At 35.3% G+C, this 20,246-nt stretch overlaps 1 protein-coding gene across 1 annotated transcript; it reads right to left on the reverse strand.

Moving 5' to 3' along the window:
- Positions 1-214: 214 nt before the first annotated feature.
- LOC144443012 (prokineticin receptor 2-like) lies at positions 215-8,294 on the reverse strand. Its single transcript, XM_078132385.1, has 2 exons — positions 7,855-8,294; positions 215-929 (listed from the first exon to the last, which is right to left on the reverse strand). The coding sequence occupies exons 1-2, from the start codon at positions 8,292-8,294 to the stop codon at positions 215-217; spliced, it is 1,155 nt and encodes a 384-aa protein (XP_077988511.1).
- Positions 8,295-20,246: the final 11,952 nt, after the last annotated feature.

Below are 20,246 nucleotides of genomic sequence, written 5' to 3' on the forward strand. Positions count from 1 at the left end.
ATCGAATTACGAAACTTAAATTGGATTATAGCGTCCGTAATCAATCCATAGTTCAAACACAACACTCACCAATCCCCCACGTAAAAGAACATTTCGAACCGAAATCAAGTTTTGAAACATAAACATGTTGCTTAAGATTTAAAACACAGAACAATATCCCGCTTTAGAGCTGATCACACGGTCTAGAAATTTGACGACTTCGATAGAAATGGAATTACGGTTGGCCTCTTCCGATTTTGTTAAGTCGGATGCTTCGTGTGGTGACCATACTTCTCGCAGAGCTTCGTGTGACAACACTTGCAGCCATGATACCACGTTTACTTCCAGTCATACCGTTGAACAACACCCAGGCCTCCTTCCGATAGCTCTCATTCATCAGAAAATAAACGATAGTATTGATTAGAGAATTAAACATTGCTATGCTTTCCACCACATAGAATAACGTCATGTTGTTGCTTCCGTGGAACAAATCGTCTTGGAAAAAATGGATAGTGATGTTGTAGCCATGGTAAGGTCCCCAACAAACACCAAACGATATGACAACAATGATGAGCATACGAATTGTCTTTTTCTTGTGGTCTATTATCATTTCTCGTTGTCTGTGTGTGGAATAGTCATTACCTGGTGTACGGTGAAACCATACTTTACGAACGATGCTGAGATACGTCACAGTCATAATCACCATCGGTATCAGGTACTCGGCAACGGTCAGGAACAAGATGTATGCCTTTGCTGCCACAATGTCACTCCAAAATTCGCTACAGTAGTACACTGTGCTATCGTCTCTGTAATCTTTCCAGTTGCCTATGTCAATAAACATTGGTGTAGGTATCGACACGATGAATGAAACTATCCAGATTACACCAATGATGATAACAACAGCTCTTTTCTGCAGTCTTGGTGTTAGAGGGTGAAATATAACGTAATACCTGGTGGGAATTAAATTTAAAAAATACCACTGTTAGTCGAAATGTCTGCATGTATTGCATGATTCACATAAAACTAAATGTTATACTTAACATTGTCACAAAAGGGATATTAACTTAAAAGAAATGCCATACGCGTTTGAGAACATGAACACTTTAAGACACCATTGTAGTGTTTGAGTGGTGTGCTGTCATAGTAAGGTTGGTACACATGTACCGCTCTGTTGACCCACCTTTTTCAATACATCTTTACTTTTGCACGCACTAACGTTTTGATACCGCAATTTCCAAGTTTTATCGGCAGGCGAGCACGCGAGTCAAAGCATTGGACAATTCATTACCAAAATAGGCACCCCAGGTGGCATCGGGAGGCCATCTATGAATAAAAATCAATGCCCGGAACTCCCTTATTTGGGTTGACGTAGCCTTTTCACCCCCTATTTTCTGGTTGAAATGTAGACCCCTGGTTTTGGAACCACTTTTTAACGTATGTGCTTGTATTGTGAATCACCCCGGGTGCACCTGTACAAATTCTCCTGTCAAGACCGCTCCCCCCCCCCAACCTGAACATCCTTGATCAAAAAGCTGGAGAATAGTGACAATTACTATGCATCTGCTTTTAGGCTTTAATGATCATGGGAAAAATGTGAAAATTGTACTGAACCAGATTCTTGTATAAGAGTGGTTTTATGTTATTTTGTACAGGCACTAATTTGGTAAGTGGACTGATAGGGCAATTCAGCTAGAATTTAAATCACGAGCTTGGGGCGTACTGTTTGATCCTATTTATTTCCTTTAATTGCATCAAATCGTGTGTTAGATCCTGCAGATACTGGCATACATTCATTTTATTTACATTACAATAGCATTTGTTTTATTGGGCAGAAAAAAAAGACTGTGGACGTCTATGGCCTCGGGAAATACATTAGCCAGTTAAAGGCCAGGGTTTCTACCTCAGGTACTCGCATTAGTACTCGTGTTATCTTATCAGTTGAACCACAAGAATTAAATACGATCATTCTTTTGTTCTGGACAGTTTTCTTCTATGCTCTACCAGACAACGTTAACTGTTTTCACACCCAAAGTTTACTCCTAATCTGAACTGGGCCTTTATAAAACAAACAGATATTAATTTAGAGTAATAATCAATCATATGTCTTAATTTTGCATTCCTCCACTTTCTCTAATAAATCAAAATTTACCAAATGAAATATTCCCAACGAGAGACACGTTCTGCCATTAGACAGGACGGAATATGGCCAAGGGGGAAGTCCCAGCGGCAACCTGTGAGTATACTGAAATGGCACCAGACCTGCAACTAACTTTTATGATGAAAAAAGTGACCTTCAGCAAATATAATTACATCAGATTCTGCAGTTTTAATTTTACATTCTACTATGTATGGATATTATTTTCTGTGTGCCACAGAAACACAAACATAAAGCTTAATGGAAGAAATGCTTGGAAATAGACACCAGATGTTTTAAGTTTAGTACTAAAATGACTGCAGGTATTGAAAAAATAATGTGACCGGCTGTTGAAAAAATATATACCCATGCTGTTGGGGAAATAAACCCTTGTCAGTCTCAGTCTATTCCAAGCAAGTAAAATGCATTTTTCTTAATAAAAGAGACCATAAAGAGATTAGACAGAGTAAGTCAGAACAAGACGACATTTAACAAGAGTAATCATGAGCTATATTCTTTTCTCCTGAATAAGTTAAACCATATTAGTTGAAGTAATATAGCCTAGATTTGCTAACATGATACTGGATTGTGCCACGAGCCTTTCATTTAAAACAACTCTGTTATTTTAACTGAACAAACGAAGGCTAAACGTCTTTCCAGCACAACGGCAAATACGTCAATTAAATGGAATAACCTTTGTGTATGAGTTCAGTTACGTTTCGAATCATGCACATTCCGAACTCGGGTCTTTTAATATTTCCAAATCGATACATTGGTGTGAAATGTAAGCTTACGGATAAGCAGGGAATACATTACTCTTGAATAAGCTTTTTGTAAAGCCAATGAAGGGAAACCTCTACTTCTCCTAAAACGACGAGAAACACGCTTGCTGCTGCTTGCAACAGACATCCATCCTTAACGCTTCTAAATAGAGAGACAGGTCTAGACCAATAAATGTCAACGGCAGCTAAATAAGTTATTTACAAAAGCTAACCTTTCAGGATAAATCGCTTCATATTAGTAATTTTATCCACAATTAATTTGTAATTAAGTAACTGAGTGATGGTGATGTCAACCAACACGGAAGGGACTAATTTACCAAACTGCTGGATCATAATTCCTTTTGAAGCAATACCTTCCCAAATCATTGTAAATCATTTGACTTAGGACATCCATTTTAACTCACTTTGTCGGTCCCAGAAGTTTTAACATACTATATTTAAACTTGTTAATGATACTAAATTATGCAGTTGTATGATTATCTTCTTATCTTGTTGTTAACTATTATAGCAACTTATCAACGATATTGTCCTAAAAGAATACATACATACATACATACATACATACATACATACATACATACATCAGGTTGAATGTATGTACATAGTGCTGACATTTGACCCGGTCTAGTTTTCAAACTACATACAGCATACTCTTTTCTCTGAATAAATAACAAACCATGCTAGTGAACCGATGACGAGAAGTTAGTTCGTTACATATACACTATATTGTATCATTCAATTAAGAGTTATACTCTGTTCTAATTGGAGCGGAATGACAGTTTATTCCTTCATTAAATCTTAATAACCTTTGATTCATTCATTTAGCCATCGGGGAGGACGTAAATATTTCAACTGTCCGTGCGTTTGTAGCTGTGAATACATCTCCTTCATCCTCCACAGGTGCAGCCAACGAACCTGTTCGTGCAAAATGATCTTTTTACCATATTTTTCTATTGGAAGGGGACTGTTGTACTGGTCAGTGGGAGGCGAAAATAGCCAATATTCCAGTGTGCAAAGCTTATATTCAGCAGACTGTGTGGGCAAGGGGAGAAGGTAAAATGCATCCACTAATGCATGCGTACATACATACATACATACATACATACATACATACATACATACATACATAGTATATACACGCATGACTACAGAGTTTTCTACCTTTTATTAAAATTAAGCGGATTGACGTTTTCCTTGCTGGATGGATTGTACAGCTGTGTCATATCAAATCAAATAATCCGATGCTAAACACAAGAGAAAATTAGCTGTGTCATTCAAAAACATCACATCTATGATGTAAATATCGGTAGGTTTCATTAATGGACGTGTATGAACCCGTGAGCCAACTTTCCTACGAACCTTTTAAGTCTAATTAGTCCTGCAATAATTTAAAGGGTATCCTATGGGTGAATCTGATTAAAAGCTATGTATATGACATGTCTGATAGAGAATATATCCTTGTGTGTGCACCTGAAACAAACTATAATAATAGTAATAGTTTCTAGACGTAAACTGTCCAGATGTACAGCCACCAACGACAAGCTTCTTACATCGTTCAATCACTAGCAATTCAGGAATAGAATCTACTTTAAAGGTCTTACATAAATCTACTTCATCTCAGTCACATGAATATAGTTTAAGTTTTTAAGTCTCGGTTCTTAGAAAATTGTGTTTAAAAATGGCGAATCACTGAAAGAATTCTATAACTTGTTTAGTTACACAGAATGACTTAGTTGTCAGAAACGTGGCTATACTATCAGCACACACACACACACACACACACACACACACACACACACACACACACACAGAATGATAGAAAATGAAGAACTCAACAGTTACGTTCTGTTATATAGTACTCATAAAATAACTAATATGATTAGATTGTTAGTATCCGTGGCATGTAGCGGCCAGTTCAAATGTGAAAATGATATTGTACTATAATAAATAGACTATTAAATTGCCAATTTTGAACCACTCTATCGCAAAATAAACAGTTTTCTGATTCGATCGTTTTACTCTCAGCTGTCTTTTGATTTTGATATTTATAGATGGGTTTTATTAAGTTTAATTTTGTGCATTTGAATGGGCCAGTTGCTGTTTCCCAATTTGTATACAAATCTCAAAGTGTTGGGTCAAAGATTATCTGAAAGGTGATCAAGACAAACTGATTAATTTCATATATCTGTGTGTAGGGAATGAGCAGCTGGATTAAAATAGTTCTTTGTAGATCTAGATCTTTTCCCCTCAATTAGGTAAGAATTGGTTGACTTTAATGTACACTGTCAAATAACGACTTGATGGGTACGCCTCCGTATCCCGTATATGTCACTAATACGGAAAACTGAATTGAGGCTCACTCGACTAGAACCAAAAGAGAGGGCAAAACACGACAGGCTGTTATCGTGACATTTAGCCGAAGGGTTGTGAATATAATCTTCTAGGAAAACTAATCCACAAAAGGCAAATGCCTTTAAGAAATCGGTATTATATGCTACATAAAATATAGATGGATAGCCATTATCCATCAAACACTGTACAGTGACACATTTCTCAGGTACTGCAGCGTCTCCTACTTAGCTTATCATAGCCATCGGAACAATACGGTATAAGAACAGAAATTGCTGCTGGCTAGCTTATAAAAACAACAGTAATTTGATACCTTTAAATAGGTCATTAGGTATACTATCATTATGCTATATCAACGCCGATGATTAGTTCTCCAAGTATCCCCATATTAAAGACGAGTATTTTGACATTAATGTTTGGTAAAATACTTGACTGATAATAATGTACGAGAGATACGCTCTGTTTCCGAATCATTAGGATTTGTAATCACGCCCTGATATATTTTTACATTCTTTACACATTCGTGACTACATACACTGTAACACTATTTACGAACTCAAGGACGCCGTAGAAATTACACTTGGTATCGTGATTCTTTCTCGTATTACGACATTACCTTTGAAAATGAAACATTAAAGCCATTAATGGTATAAAGCATATGTTATAATATTTTCCAGCTCTCTGATCAGAATATTATCCTCAAATTTCTACTTTACAGCGTTAACTTGTTGAAGCAAAAAATAAACGTAGGGCGCAATGGTCACCATCTCTACGATAGCTACAATCGTGGTGAATCATTTTTGTTAAGTTTGTTTTGTTTATCACAAAGGAAAATTTTTTAAAGTTAGTTAGTAAATTTTTGTAGAGTTAAAATGAAGATTTTGTTCTACTCAACTTACTTCTACCATGTTTTCATTAATTAACCATCGCGTGGTGGTTTTTTTTATAAAGTACTACTTAAAATGTAGCAAGTACCGTATCTTATTGGTATTTACATTACCAAACTGAGAGAATGAATAGTAACCTGCAACACGCTGTAAACTCCTTATCATAAAGCTTGAGACACAGACTCTTGATCAAACCATACTCTGTTCACTTGTTTCAGATTTACACACCCTTTGATATGTTCGGCTTATCTGTTGCATAAAACCCTCAAATGCAGTCCAGACCACTATACTGGTTTGAGAATGCAGTAACTAAACAATTTTGACCAGAAATGTAGTATTTGAGACACACAAACTTCTAAACTGTTTGGCCATTTTAGGATTCGACACAAAAATGGCTCTAAAACAGAACACATCAATAATAAGGATGCGTCAGTTTGAGTCGATAGCTTAGGCGACACATATCCTTTCAGACAAAAACTTCCCCTTTATGATCATGATAGTTACATTTATGAGATATTTACGTTAGAGTAGACAATGCCCCAAAATTAAAACATTCTTCATCTTTCAAAGCTATTAAGACAACACTTGCAGCAAATGCCTAGAGATGGCCCTGATCAGAACGTTGTTTTACCAGTGTGTCCTGGACAGTCAATTAAAACTGGTATTGAAGGTGCGAACCAGTCTTCTCCTTATCACACTATCAAACTGACAAACATTTGATGTAAAAAGTAAGTGCCTTTGATAAAGGTTCACACTACGTTCTTATCAATTCGTTTATGTCATATATTCTCATATACCATAGATGTGACTAAATTTCACAGACATAAACACACTAATAACAGCATCATGTGAATCTACACCTGAGACACCGCTAGTGTTAGTTGTATCATTGTATGTCCGTTTGATAATGTGATAAGAAGAAGATTTTTAGTTACCTTCAAAGCCAGTTTTAATTTGTCCGATACTGAGAAAACGGCGTTCTGATATCAGCAGTATCTCTAGACAATTGATGGTAAGAGTGGTAAGTATCTGTATGATTTGAATCATACTGAAAACGTTCATATTTCCATTTTTACATTTTATGACTACACAATACGCATAATGCACTAACGACAACCCGTGACGATATATGATGTGTCTTTGTATAATGATTGATAGGCTTGAGGTCACATGTGTTCTTATATCCTAAAGCCAATATAAATGAACCTAACATTAATCTCAATTACATGCCAACAACGTGACTAAAAATATATGACAACATGCTACTTGTGCTATAAATCATTTGACATTTTGACATTACGTCACAATTAACTGTATGTATGTATGTATGTATGTATGTATGTATGTATGTATGTATGTATGTATGTATGTATGTATGTATGTATGTATGTATGTATGTACGTACGTACGTATGTATGTATGTATGTATGTATGTATGTATGTATGTATGTGTGTATGTGTGTATGTATGTGTTTGTTTGTTTGTTTGTGTCACCGTATATGTGTCAGTCTGGAGTTCATGCTCATAATACACATTTGCACCTTTTATACGACATTTAAGAATGATAGTAATGGCAGTGCAGAATACTCGATGCAAGGATTTGCTACTTTGTTTTCTGTAGATGAAATCTTACTTAGGGGTATCTGATATTTAGAAGTATCATACACCCCCCCCCCCATGCAGTATGAGAATAAACTATCATATTCCAACTGTTGGTACTTACCTTTCTACAGCTATAATCAGCAGTGTATTGACAGAAACATGCAACGACACCACTTTCACGGTACCGACTATGGTACATAACTCTGTTCCAAAAATCCAATTTTGTTCTAAGTAGTAGTATAGACAAAAAGGTGCACATATAATGGCAACGAAAGCGTCAGATATTGCAAGGCTCGCGATAAACAGATTGGTTACCGTACGAAGTCTCTTCAGTCGTAGAATGGTTAAACACAACAATGTGTTTCCAAATCCACAGACTATGAAGATTAGTCCAAAAATAACTGCAATGACTATTTTCGCGGCTAGATGAACATCGGGAAGAAAGCTTCCGTCTGCGTCATCGTCATAAGAACCGTCAAAGACAGACGGATACTTTTGTTGAAAGCGTGACCATACTGAAACGTTGTCAAGCATGTTGCTATCCACAGAGACTCCTGACATTGTATTGAAGACTATTTACGCTGTTCTAAATTAGTATACTGTTCAACTCAGGTGACAGACATCTCAATCCCTCTAGCTGTAGATGGACTTCGTACGAATATAGCTCCGTACTTTATTACTATTCTGTAGTTGGCAAAGATTCAATGAATCCTACCTGCACGAATGACAAACCAACTGAGGAATATAATACAATGGAAGCATTGACTGTCACAGAATGTTTACAAAATATTGATAACTAATAATTTTCTGCTGCTAGTCGTGGATACTATGTAAAATATGCTTCAGCTGTAGTAATCGATAGATATTCACCACTTGATGTCCCCAATGTATAACGCCGCTCAGCTTTGTTTGCAAGTCTTCGTATACTGCCTAATTTGATACCACAGCTTGTGTTATATACACATGTCGAATTGCAGTCTGGGATGACATGTGGACACACTCTATTTTGTGTGTATGAATAAGGTATGCTACCTCCGTAACCTTGTCCGTCCATTAAGAATTCTGGAATGTCGTTGTAAATATTATATAATTATTATAGTGAATTTTATCGGCGTTTTGTTACAATCATGAATGCTACAGAACAGAAAATCATTATTGAGGTTTGACCCAGTTCTCCTTTATATTTTCAACCGGGAGGGCGCTGTTCTTCCGTCTGTGCGAGCCTTTACACATGTTACACTAATGTACAGCTATGAAGCACTGCTGTGTTCCACGCTGTTATAATAGTTCCAAAGATACCAAAAATGTGCACTTTTACCGCATACCCAAGGAAAAAACATTGAAGAAGCGTTATTTCCAGCTAATGAGAAACGACAACGCGAAGTTGGAATCGAAAAACACACGAATATGCAGTGTTCATTTTGCCGGAGGCAAGAAGACAGCTACTACGTCTAGTCATAGATGTAGTACATCCATGGTCTAGTCTAACTATGGATGTATCCTAATACATCCATGGTCTAACATCCCGACTTTGTTTCCGTGGTCAAGGCAACCTAAGCCGAGAAAGCCACCAAAGATCAGAGCAATAATTACACCAGAGACATTTACTCCAGATCTAGAATCACCCGTAACCACAGCGCCTAGCAGCGTGCGAAATTAACGCCGGTCCTTCGGTCCGAGACCAACAGATTTCCGTTCGGACCGACAGTTTTTCAGAATTACAACATCTTATCGGTCCTTATGACCAATTCGAATTTTGAGTAAATAATAACATTTATTCAAAGATATATCCAATTTCACCTACATGAATCTGATCTTGTGTTACCTCTTTTACTCTCGACATCTCGTTCAAGTCAAGCGACTGAGCGATCTCGCTACATGTGTTCTTGTCAATGTTGATATCATGTCTACATATGACGTAGCATACCGCATTTACTTTATGAAATTATGTTAGCAAACACATGATTGGCTGAATTTCTCTAATTATTTGTGTCTTGACAAATCAGAACGTATTAGACATTCAGACTCATTTTACACATTCAGTGCATGTGTCTTTTCCGTCATATAAGAATCACTGTTGTAAACTTTACTGTTCGAAGTGTATGAAACTTTTAACGTGTTTGAGACAGTTCCACGTTGTATTTATAAGTATGTGACGATTTAGAAGGCGACAATGAGCTTCCGAAGAAGAAGACGAAACAGACACAGTGTTTTTAAAGGCTGGTATTAAAGCCGGTAATGTTAGCGGGTTTCCCGATCAATTTACCGGAGTTCCCCATGTGATTAGGCTATATCTTAACCAGATTTAAACTGAATGCCTCCCGTAAGAGCAAAACCATAGATTTTTGGGCCTACACACATTGTTGGAATGCAATATTCTAAACTGTAGCTATTATATATGATGTACCACTTAATTGAAAAATTAATTATATGAAACTAAATGAAATTTGAAGCTTGCACAGTTAACATATTGCCTAATTATTAAAAAAACATGAAATGAAACATGCACTTCTTTACCATTGACCATCAATTCATATACAAAATTATCTGGAATTTGAAGTTTGCATTCTTAAGAAATCGCCTAATTGCCGAAAATCATTAATTATGCAAATTAGTCATGAAATTAAAAACTATATCAACAGGCTTTTGAGGATGTGTGCTTTGTCATGGTGATGTATGTGCCAAATTATATATTATACGTCTGACAAAATATTTTGTTTTTAAATGGTCTAGTTGCAATTAGTGCAGTGTCTTTCGTTTCTATGATAATGCCACAGTGCTGTCTCTTTACAGCTTGACATTTCGATAGTCGACAGCTTAACTGCCTTATTAAGTTGTTGTGTTTAGAGTGGTAGGAGGGCGACAAATTTAAAGTTCAAGCTGATAAACATCTACTTGGCATTCCTTCGTATTGCATATCTTGTGCAGTTTGTACAAGCACATTTAAAACTTTTCAGATTATGACAGTTCTGAATGTCAGTCTTAATTTGAATAGATATAACATATAGCCAATCCATTTAGGATAATTTGGTCTCATATAAAACACTTAAAATATTGTTAATATCAGAATCTAAGATTTCAGTATTCTGTTGAATCATGTGGAGGCTACAAAATTCTTTCCGTGAAAATCAGTATTCTTTAGGGTTGTCTAAGAGCTCGCTATAAACATTTGCTGGCGATATCAATAGACAAATCATGCGATAGCTCCGTTTTATCTCTTCTTATCTTCAAAGTACATCTAATTCAGAGTTTTGGCAACGGCACAGTTTTTAGCGGGAAACTTATTCTGCTGAAAAAGTGTTAAATTGAAAAGTGTTACTGTTCTTAATCTTGGATTATTCTTTAATCATAAACCACAATTTACATTCTTATTTGATCTTCTCTCCGTCTCTGACATATTCACAGGCAAGACATTCATTTGTTCACTATTGCCTAAATGTACTGAAAGAGCATTTTCCACTATTTGAAATTTTAATTAAAAATAAACTGCTATTTTGCCTTTTACAGCGTAGTAAACTACTTTCCTGTAGATGACATTTTTTCTCCCATTCTCCTCCAGTAATTTCGTTTTACTTTTTAAAGCAAGATGCATACAACCTTTCAATAGACCATTAGTGAAAATACCATTCCAAGACATCTCATACCAATTCAATTTAACAGATATAAATTGCATGCAGACCATGAATAGAACGCTCCACGTATACATATCTACTGCTGATGGACATTAGTATAGGTTACCTTTATTCACCTGTATATTCAATAGAAACTTTAACCAGTATGTTATCAATGCACGACTAGAATTACAAACAGACGTCGCATGACATGTTTTTTAATCAGTGAGAAATAGAAAGCACATTACAATCTCACTCCTTATCACTGGGGACTTTTTTTAGTGTAACCCCCTTAAATAAGTAAAAATACAAGGTATACAAAGTGTTAGTATTCCAGGAGAGGCACAAACGACATAAAAGCCTCCCTTTTTGTGTCGAAGCGTCTACTTAGTACTGCAGATTGATACAAAAGACAACACACAAATCGTAGATGGTGGTGTTGACTGTCCACACAGATAAAATGTTCTGTTCCACACACAGTTCACAGTCGATGTACGATGTTGAGGTTTCAATCAAGGATATAGTTCAGATTTGTCCTTATAGGACTCCAGCGGCATAGTACAGCCATGGAAGTATAACCCACTTCCATGCTACATCCAAATCTCACGTTCCCTCTCAGATAAGGTTATGCAGTACAATGCTATGTCCACTGACTGTTTACATTGTTCCCTAGTAGACTTATTTACCACAAAGTAAGCGATCTGGGAGCTACTAACCGATTTACATATAACGTAAACATCTTTAGCCCCAGGTCAATGACTGGTTAATAAACATTTATGTCACCATCTTGACGTGTAACAATTGTGAATCCTTAATAAGTTTGTCAATTTCCATTCTTGTCCTTTAGCACAAGTAATCAACTCTTTGCCCTTTTTTCATGACTTGTCAAAATGCCACGTTCACAGGGGAAGCCATTGACAGATGCGTCGACTTGAACTGATTAAATACCTTGGGGAAACATCATACACATGTACTTGGAAATGACTTTCCCGCAGGAGGATATTATGCTCACTTTGAAAAATGCCACGTATTTCTTTGTCATTTAATATTACCCCGGAAAAGTAACACACATAATATATTTTCCGGAAAGGGAAGGTTAGTGGTAATCAAATCATTGTGTGATCCGATAGCATTTTGACAACATATAATAAATACATATTATTAATTATTATTATTATTATTTATGATTGAAGCAATTGTTAGAGTTCAGTCACTCGTGTTTGCTAAGTGTTTTAGTGATTGATACCTTCACAAGTCATTTCTGCGATGGTCCATTTATAGCAAGGGAATTCAGTTACTTAGTAAGTGTCCTAATAAGGAAATTACGCTTATTGACTGGCGATGACGGTACTGGTAGACATCTATTACCGAAGCTATAAGCAGAGGGAAATAGTGGCTATATAACAGGACGAGAGATAATTTGACGTCTACAAGTGCCAGAATAAGGCCAGGCAATAAATGGGTTTATAACACTGTCACTCGTACTACTGTAATAGTGCCCAAGGAAAATTAGGAAACGACTAACGCCCTCTATATGTAAATTGAGGTCACTGTGGGTCACCAGTCCATACCACGTGATACGATCTTAGCCAATCACTGAAGGCTTTATGAAAACGATTTGTTATTATAATTATTATTTAACAGTCAAATCGAGAAGGTTGAATACTATTACGTCATGGTATAGTTTTTTTTTAAAAACAAAAATAAAAATATGCATAACACAATCTATTAGTTCAAAGTTGCACATTATATATAACAAATATTCAAAATATAACCAGACAATGAACATTTACCGCTACATGCATTTTATCGGCTGCATGCTAACACTTGAAATTATGAACAGATTCGACCGTTTTGGTTTTAATAATTGTTCTATAGAAATGCTGTTCACATTTTAAATAGCCCTTGCTAGAAGTAAGTAGTCGGAAGATTATATTTTACATCTGCCAATTAGATGATAAAAATTCAAGGAGTCGACAGATTTAACTCACAGCCAATACGTTCAATTAAGGTCTAAATTAATTAACCCTCGGTGGACAGCTCCTGTAGGGGCGATGAGAATGGCTTCCTTTTGTACGTGTCTACTCGTCGCTAAATAGATCGGCAGATTTCTTTCAAACATGGCATATTTAAAGATAGCATTTTAGTGTTTGGCATATGGACGTTGATTATCTCATTGCATCTAATTATTTTATATTTTTTATTTTAGATTCAGTCAAGTCTGTGTCCGAGTTGAATATTGAACATACGACTTCTTTTACTTGCATGGAAAGCTTTTAAAACTTCATGCTGGGTTCCACATTTTCATGTTGTTGAATCAGACTTGTGTGGTATCCGATGCCAACATGTATTTCATCAGTACAGCCATAGACCCTACACGAAATGTAGTGTCTACGGTACAACACATTCAGTCAATACAAATAGCTCCAACCGAGTCGACATCAATGCTCTAAAAAAAGAAGTCCAAATATATCAGACTAATAAAGTGTCAGTCTATCATCTTGTTATACTGGTTGTATTTCAGTGAATGAGGCTTTGTAGAATTTGAATTAAATCAGATGTAATGTGTTTCAAATCTTGCACAAAGGTTATACACAAAATGGGGCTTATGCAAATATGTTAAAGCTGCACTGGCTGTAACTAGAACGCTTTTGTTTGAATTTTTTTGTTAGGTATAATAACTTACTCTTAATATCGTACACCCTTAACAGTGTCGCATCAACTGTGGATAAACGTATTTTTGCAGCTGTATAAGCAATAAATCACACCAAATTGATTTTTGGGGCCGTTCCCAAAATCAGCGCCCTCAACGGCGATCACTATTTCATCATGTTTCTGTATTGCTCATGGATAACATTGACCACTAGTTAACATGTAGATTGTCTAATTATGATATTTCAACAATTTTCAGTGAATATATTGTGGTTGTCTGATCGAAAAATGATACATCAGTTAAAACTAGTACAAAATGACAAATTCAAAACAGAGCTTTTGCCCAAGATTCAAACTTGCCACTACAAAATCTCCAGATAATATTGACCACAGATACAGTTATGTCTTTTTATAAGTAATTGACTAATTTCTAGTGAATATATCTTTGGTTATTTGATGAAAAGAATATCACAGTAGCAGCTAGTGCATGTTTAATTTGATGCTTATTACATCACTTTTGATTGAATGGCAGCTATAATATTTGTTTACTATTTGCACTTAACTTACATAGAGGGACTGATTTAAAGTGTCCACAAGTCATCTACATTGCCATACGTATTAAAGTGTATTGGTACTTAATGCTAAGGTTGTCATGAAATTTGACCTTGACCTTGACCGTCATGGTCAAATGTCATTTTTTGAATGTTATAGAAACTGTAGTGACATGGTGTACCCTAAATCATACTTGTCGTCAAATGCACTTAGAATAACGACATCTCGGGAGTTAAAATGCATTAGTTTTACATTCCTAATGGAGATATCTTACTCACCTCTTAGATAAATTGACCAACATTGATTGTTCGTACAACGTGTTCTGCAAAGAATGACACTATACACCCATAGATAATGGAGTAAAAACAATTTCACAAGCCTTTGTAACAAAATATAAAAACACTAGATAAGAAAGAACAGACAAGCACTGTCAAATAACGATAATATAGTATAGCAATGAAGACAACTAAATTACATTTCCCAAAGTAGTATACCCTTTTATGGTCAAAGCATGACGAAGAGAATGATTGTTTTGATTTGTATGGAATGTACTGGAGACATGAGCCAGCAGGTTGAGAGCAAGGAAATTAATCTTCGGATTTGTAAGTCGTTTTCTTTCAGTAATACCCGAAATGGATTTGGGTAATTACATATCTGTATAGTCAGAATGCAATGTCTATCATGCTTAAAACCCAGCACCGAAGTAATCTGATAACCTAGCCATATTATCAGAATGCATGACCATGAACAACAACAACAACAACAACAATAATAATAATAATAATAATAGTAATAGTAATAATAACAACGACGACGACGATGACGACGACGACGACGAAAACAACAACAAACAAATTACAACTAATTATAACAGCGACGACAACATCAACCATAACAACAACAACAACAACAACAACAACAACAACAACAACATGAATGTGTTACCTAAGGAATTCATTTAATTAGTCATCCGGGCATTTTTAAGCAGGAATGTTTCGAATAGCATTTGGCTATATAACAGAATATCTTATACACATCATTGAAGTTAAACCTTTCAATGTTAAATTGTGTGCCTTGTAACTGATTACTTGACTCAAGACAAGTTACTGTGTCTGCCCGTCAGCTAAAACACTTACAGCTGTTGTTAACAATATACTAACCTCCAATGTAACTCAGTGGTATTTTTACACAGTTTTACCAAGAATGTGTCTATGAATAACTAAGCGAAATAGAATTCAATTTGTTTCCAATTAAACAAAGAATTTCAATTTCACTGCCTGCAAGGGATGTAGAAGACCTAAAAGTTAGACTCTCTGAAATAGCGTTGTTGAAATTGTACAGATGAGTGACGCTCAATAACCATGGAAGTGTTGAAAGACGAATTAGGTCGTCTTCTGAATACAGTCCTTTGTAGTATAAAGTATTTTCATCATCATTTAATCATCATAAAGTTCAGATGCAATCGCATTCATACAAAGTTCATCTAAAATACGTTTTAAAAGGTATGTAAATGAACTTACGTACGTTCTTACATGCAAGATGGACTTGTTATCTAGAATTGAATAGAATAAAATTGAACAGAATAGAATAGAATAGAATAGAATAGAATAATAGAGTACATTTCCATAGATTAGTATAGAATATAATAGAATGTAATAAAATGGAGGGGAAAGGAACAGAATAGAATAGAATAGAACAGAGCAGAACAGAACAGAATAGAATAGAATAGAATAGAATAGAATAGAATAGAATAGAATAGAATAGAACAGAGCAGATCAAAAGAAAACACAACATAACATAACGCTACTAACAGAATAGAATAGAGGATCTAGACAAGCAAATGACACAGTTAGTAGACAATATAGTAGCACTTGCCAGAATAGATTCCATTTCATTGATCCAGGTTTCAATCATCCGATTGGATATAGTTGACAGCACTCGTTTATACGGTCTGATCCATTTCTTCGCATCCTGTTTTCATTTTACGGGTTGTTGCTTCCTATAACGGTCTTTAGCCTCGTTATGTACTTTACTTAATTGAAAATAAAACACGGAATACAAATGACTATGGCATTAGTGTTGACATTTTGTAAGCCATACATTGTACATTGAGGTACAGAATTAACACAAGTGTTCTTATAATCCGATGGGTATTTACGCCCCATCTCATGTTACTGTTCAGCGGCTTTATACAATTGTGACCACACATAAACCAATCATAAACTGCACATGCTTCACTTTAAAACAGCAATTGATTGATTGAATGAATGAATGAATGAATGAATGAATGCATGAATGAATGAATGAATGAATGAATGAATGAATGAATGAACGAACGAACGAACGAACGAACGAATGAATGAATGAATGAATACAGTTTCTTGTGACGTTTTGTTTATTATGAAATACATGTTATATAATGTGTCATCATGCAGACATCAAACCGTGGCATCAAACATTAATTGGCACCCGCGTGTCTATCTCTAGTTTAGTATGTTTAAATGGTTTATTTCTATTTAGACAAAATGTAGCAAGGAATTGAGATCTTGCTATCTAATTATGGTGGAGAACATGCAGTTTCTTATTGGTTTCTACGCGGTTGTATCAAAAGAGTCGCTGATGAACGATAAATTGATACAGGTTGTATGATCGCTTGTCATATTGAAGGATGTGCTTATCAGTGTTCATAATTACCTAATGGTGCTTAGTCAAGAATAGTATGATATATCATGATCAATAATGACAACATAAGTATATCTACTGAAACATCGCCGAATGTTATGCCATCTTCATTTATTAGTGGTACTTTCCCCGGAGCTCAATTCGGAAAATCCGCTTTATGCTTCTTTCTGGATGTCTATTTTTTCTTTAATTTCCAACGGATTACATTTTTGGACAAGTTACGAAAAATAAGTCTCGACGTGCTTCTGGTTAAGGAGGAAACGAAATATCACTTTCACCCACTGTATAAATATTTGAAAAACATGTTTAATCTGTGGTATTTGTCATATATTTGATATTCAATACATGGAATTTGTCATATTATATTTTTCAACTATTAAAACACATGTTACTTTATGAGCACAGCTTTACAGAGAAAACGAAGTGAAAGGTATCACCGAGAAGATGCATTAAATGTAAAAATGGGAATGCCACGCCAGGAAATAAAGTTATTTTCCTAAACTTTGACTTCTGGAGAGTCATTTTTCGATTTCATATCATATAAATTACGTGACTATTTATCAGAATGAAATAAACACTTATGAGTCATGAACATGTATTATGTATCTATTAATATTCATATTTACTAAGACCAATGTGGCAACATTGTACCATTGAAAAACAAAACAGGTGACAAAAAAGTTTCAATTTGGTGTTTCTTGGCAATCGAGCGAAATTTGGGTGCAGTGAAATCATGAAATGACTCTCCAGAACCCAAAGTTAATGAAAATACCTTTATTTCCTGGAGTTGTGTTCTTCCTTCTTTATTACTGGCCTCTATACACATATGTAGCTAATTGTCATTATTTCACATGCACATAGGAATATCCACAGTTATTATTCCCGGCATGTCAAGTTTATATTGCTCTTTGGGCGGTAAACGAGAGAAAAGAAGCAACTCGTCAAAATTAATGTACTATATTTACAACTTACGCTCGCATTTAACTATAGACATCAAAATACATTCCCCATCATATGAACAGTTACCTGGCATGCAATATGTTATAGCCTCAATTTTTGTCATTAAATCTCATGTCTTGAATCCTTCTTCATCAACATATTCCCACACATAAATGCGTATAGCACTACTGAACTACCTCGGTGTTCAGTTGTGCTTAATAAAACGAGTGAAATGCAATATCCTCAAACCGTGCTCGAACCGAGTAATTTGAAACTTAATGACGCGTTCGTTCAGAACAGGAACACTTCCAGAATTGTACTTGCCATTTTGTTTTAATTATCATTTGCAAAATTATTGGCACACGTATAAATTCTGTTTGTCCACCTTTTTCTGAATCATTTCATTTTTCGCCGAGTTAATACTTTATTTCTACGTAGCTTTGCTTTCCAAATCGTCAACTGGTCTAGATGACACGACTGTAAGAAAATAGGAATAGAAACTTGGATTTGTTTATACATTTAAAGCTATCTTGTTTTTACACCAATGTCGTATGGTAATATTAAGAATTCTACGTCGAAGTGTATGAAAAATGTTATCCTGGTACATTTTAGGAGTTATTCAATAACCAGGAACTCTTTTTCAAACAAAATATAGCAGCAAAAGCAACACAATCTATTACTGCTTAGGTTTTTCTCACTTCTTTCTGAGCACGTCATGGTTCACAACTTCAAGTGACATATCATCGATATCATATTTTTATTGCATGTCAAACGTTGTACATTTCATTCTCACCTTGTTCACACACCGATCCCAACATCAAAAGAACCTAATTTATCAAATTCCCTGCAACATGAATTCAGGTGACAAAGAGCGGCTCTTTAGACTAACATACACCTAAGAACGTTATAATACATGTTACAGTATGTGTTGTTACTTTATAGCTTATAAAGTATCCGCCAAATAGCAATTACGAATAGTGAAGGTGAGTAATCCTAATAGGACTTCTTTATTAACGAAGAACACAATTGCCGATACTACTAAGTTACCGACGTCGGATTGAAGATATGACATGGTTAATCTAAGACATTGGGGGAATACTTACGTGTTTAATACAGTCTCAGTCTAGGTCAAACCCTTAGCCAAAGCTGCACAAACTTTAAGTTATCGTTATGCTATACTTCTAGAAGCAGCCCACGCGTTTTTCTTAACCATTTACTAGCTGCTACTTCGCTATATCTACAAAAGAGTTTATTTCTTAAATAATTTACACAACACTTTTTCTTTTAGTTCGAATGCTGGGGTTGTTTCTGTATTTAGCATCTTAGCTACATTATATGTGTAGTGATAAAAGCCAACATTTCACAGGACATAACTTGATCACGTTCAATTATATAATTTCATGTAATTTCTCATATTTTCGTGTCTTGAATCGACCTACATCAATTTTCTACAACCTTGGGTTCAATTATATTAGTGCATCACAGGGCATTGTTTCGAATACAGAGCCAATCAGCATCTCATTCATACTAGAACAATTAAAAACTCCCAAATGAGCCGCAAACAATTTATTCATCTGAACAAAAATCAAGCTCTATTAGAAGTGCTAAAGTCACACACAAAAATAAAATGGCTTCTCAGTTAGGTCATGTTTGTTTATATGTTTAGATCCATGCTTGTTGGCATGTGTGTCATTATACCATTCAATGAAATTAAAAAAATGAAATCTTGATTGTTTCCAATTGAGTGAACCTAATCAAGGAGGTAGAAAGGTAATTAAGCATATCTATTGTCCCATTTCTTGTATTAGTTTCATTTAATTTGCTAAGTACTTTAAGTACTTTTAAGCAACATTCATTTAATATAAAAAATAAATATTTGAGATATTTGTTAACTATGGTATCACCAGAAGAACGACTATAACATGGTATATTTGGTAGGTAATAATGTATGCAAGAAACCAGCAGCTCATTTGCATAATGTATGAAGCATATTCTGTGTAGTCAGAGTACTTTTATCATTTCTATCTCCTTCATAGAACAATTAAAATACTTCAAACAAGCCGCAAAAGATTGAGTT

This window comes from Glandiceps talaboti, chromosome 12 (assembly GCF_964340395.1).
Source record: "Glandiceps talaboti chromosome 12, keGlaTala1.1, whole genome shotgun sequence".
NCBI classification, from domain to species: domain Eukaryota; kingdom Metazoa; phylum Hemichordata; class Enteropneusta; family Spengelidae; genus Glandiceps; species Glandiceps talaboti.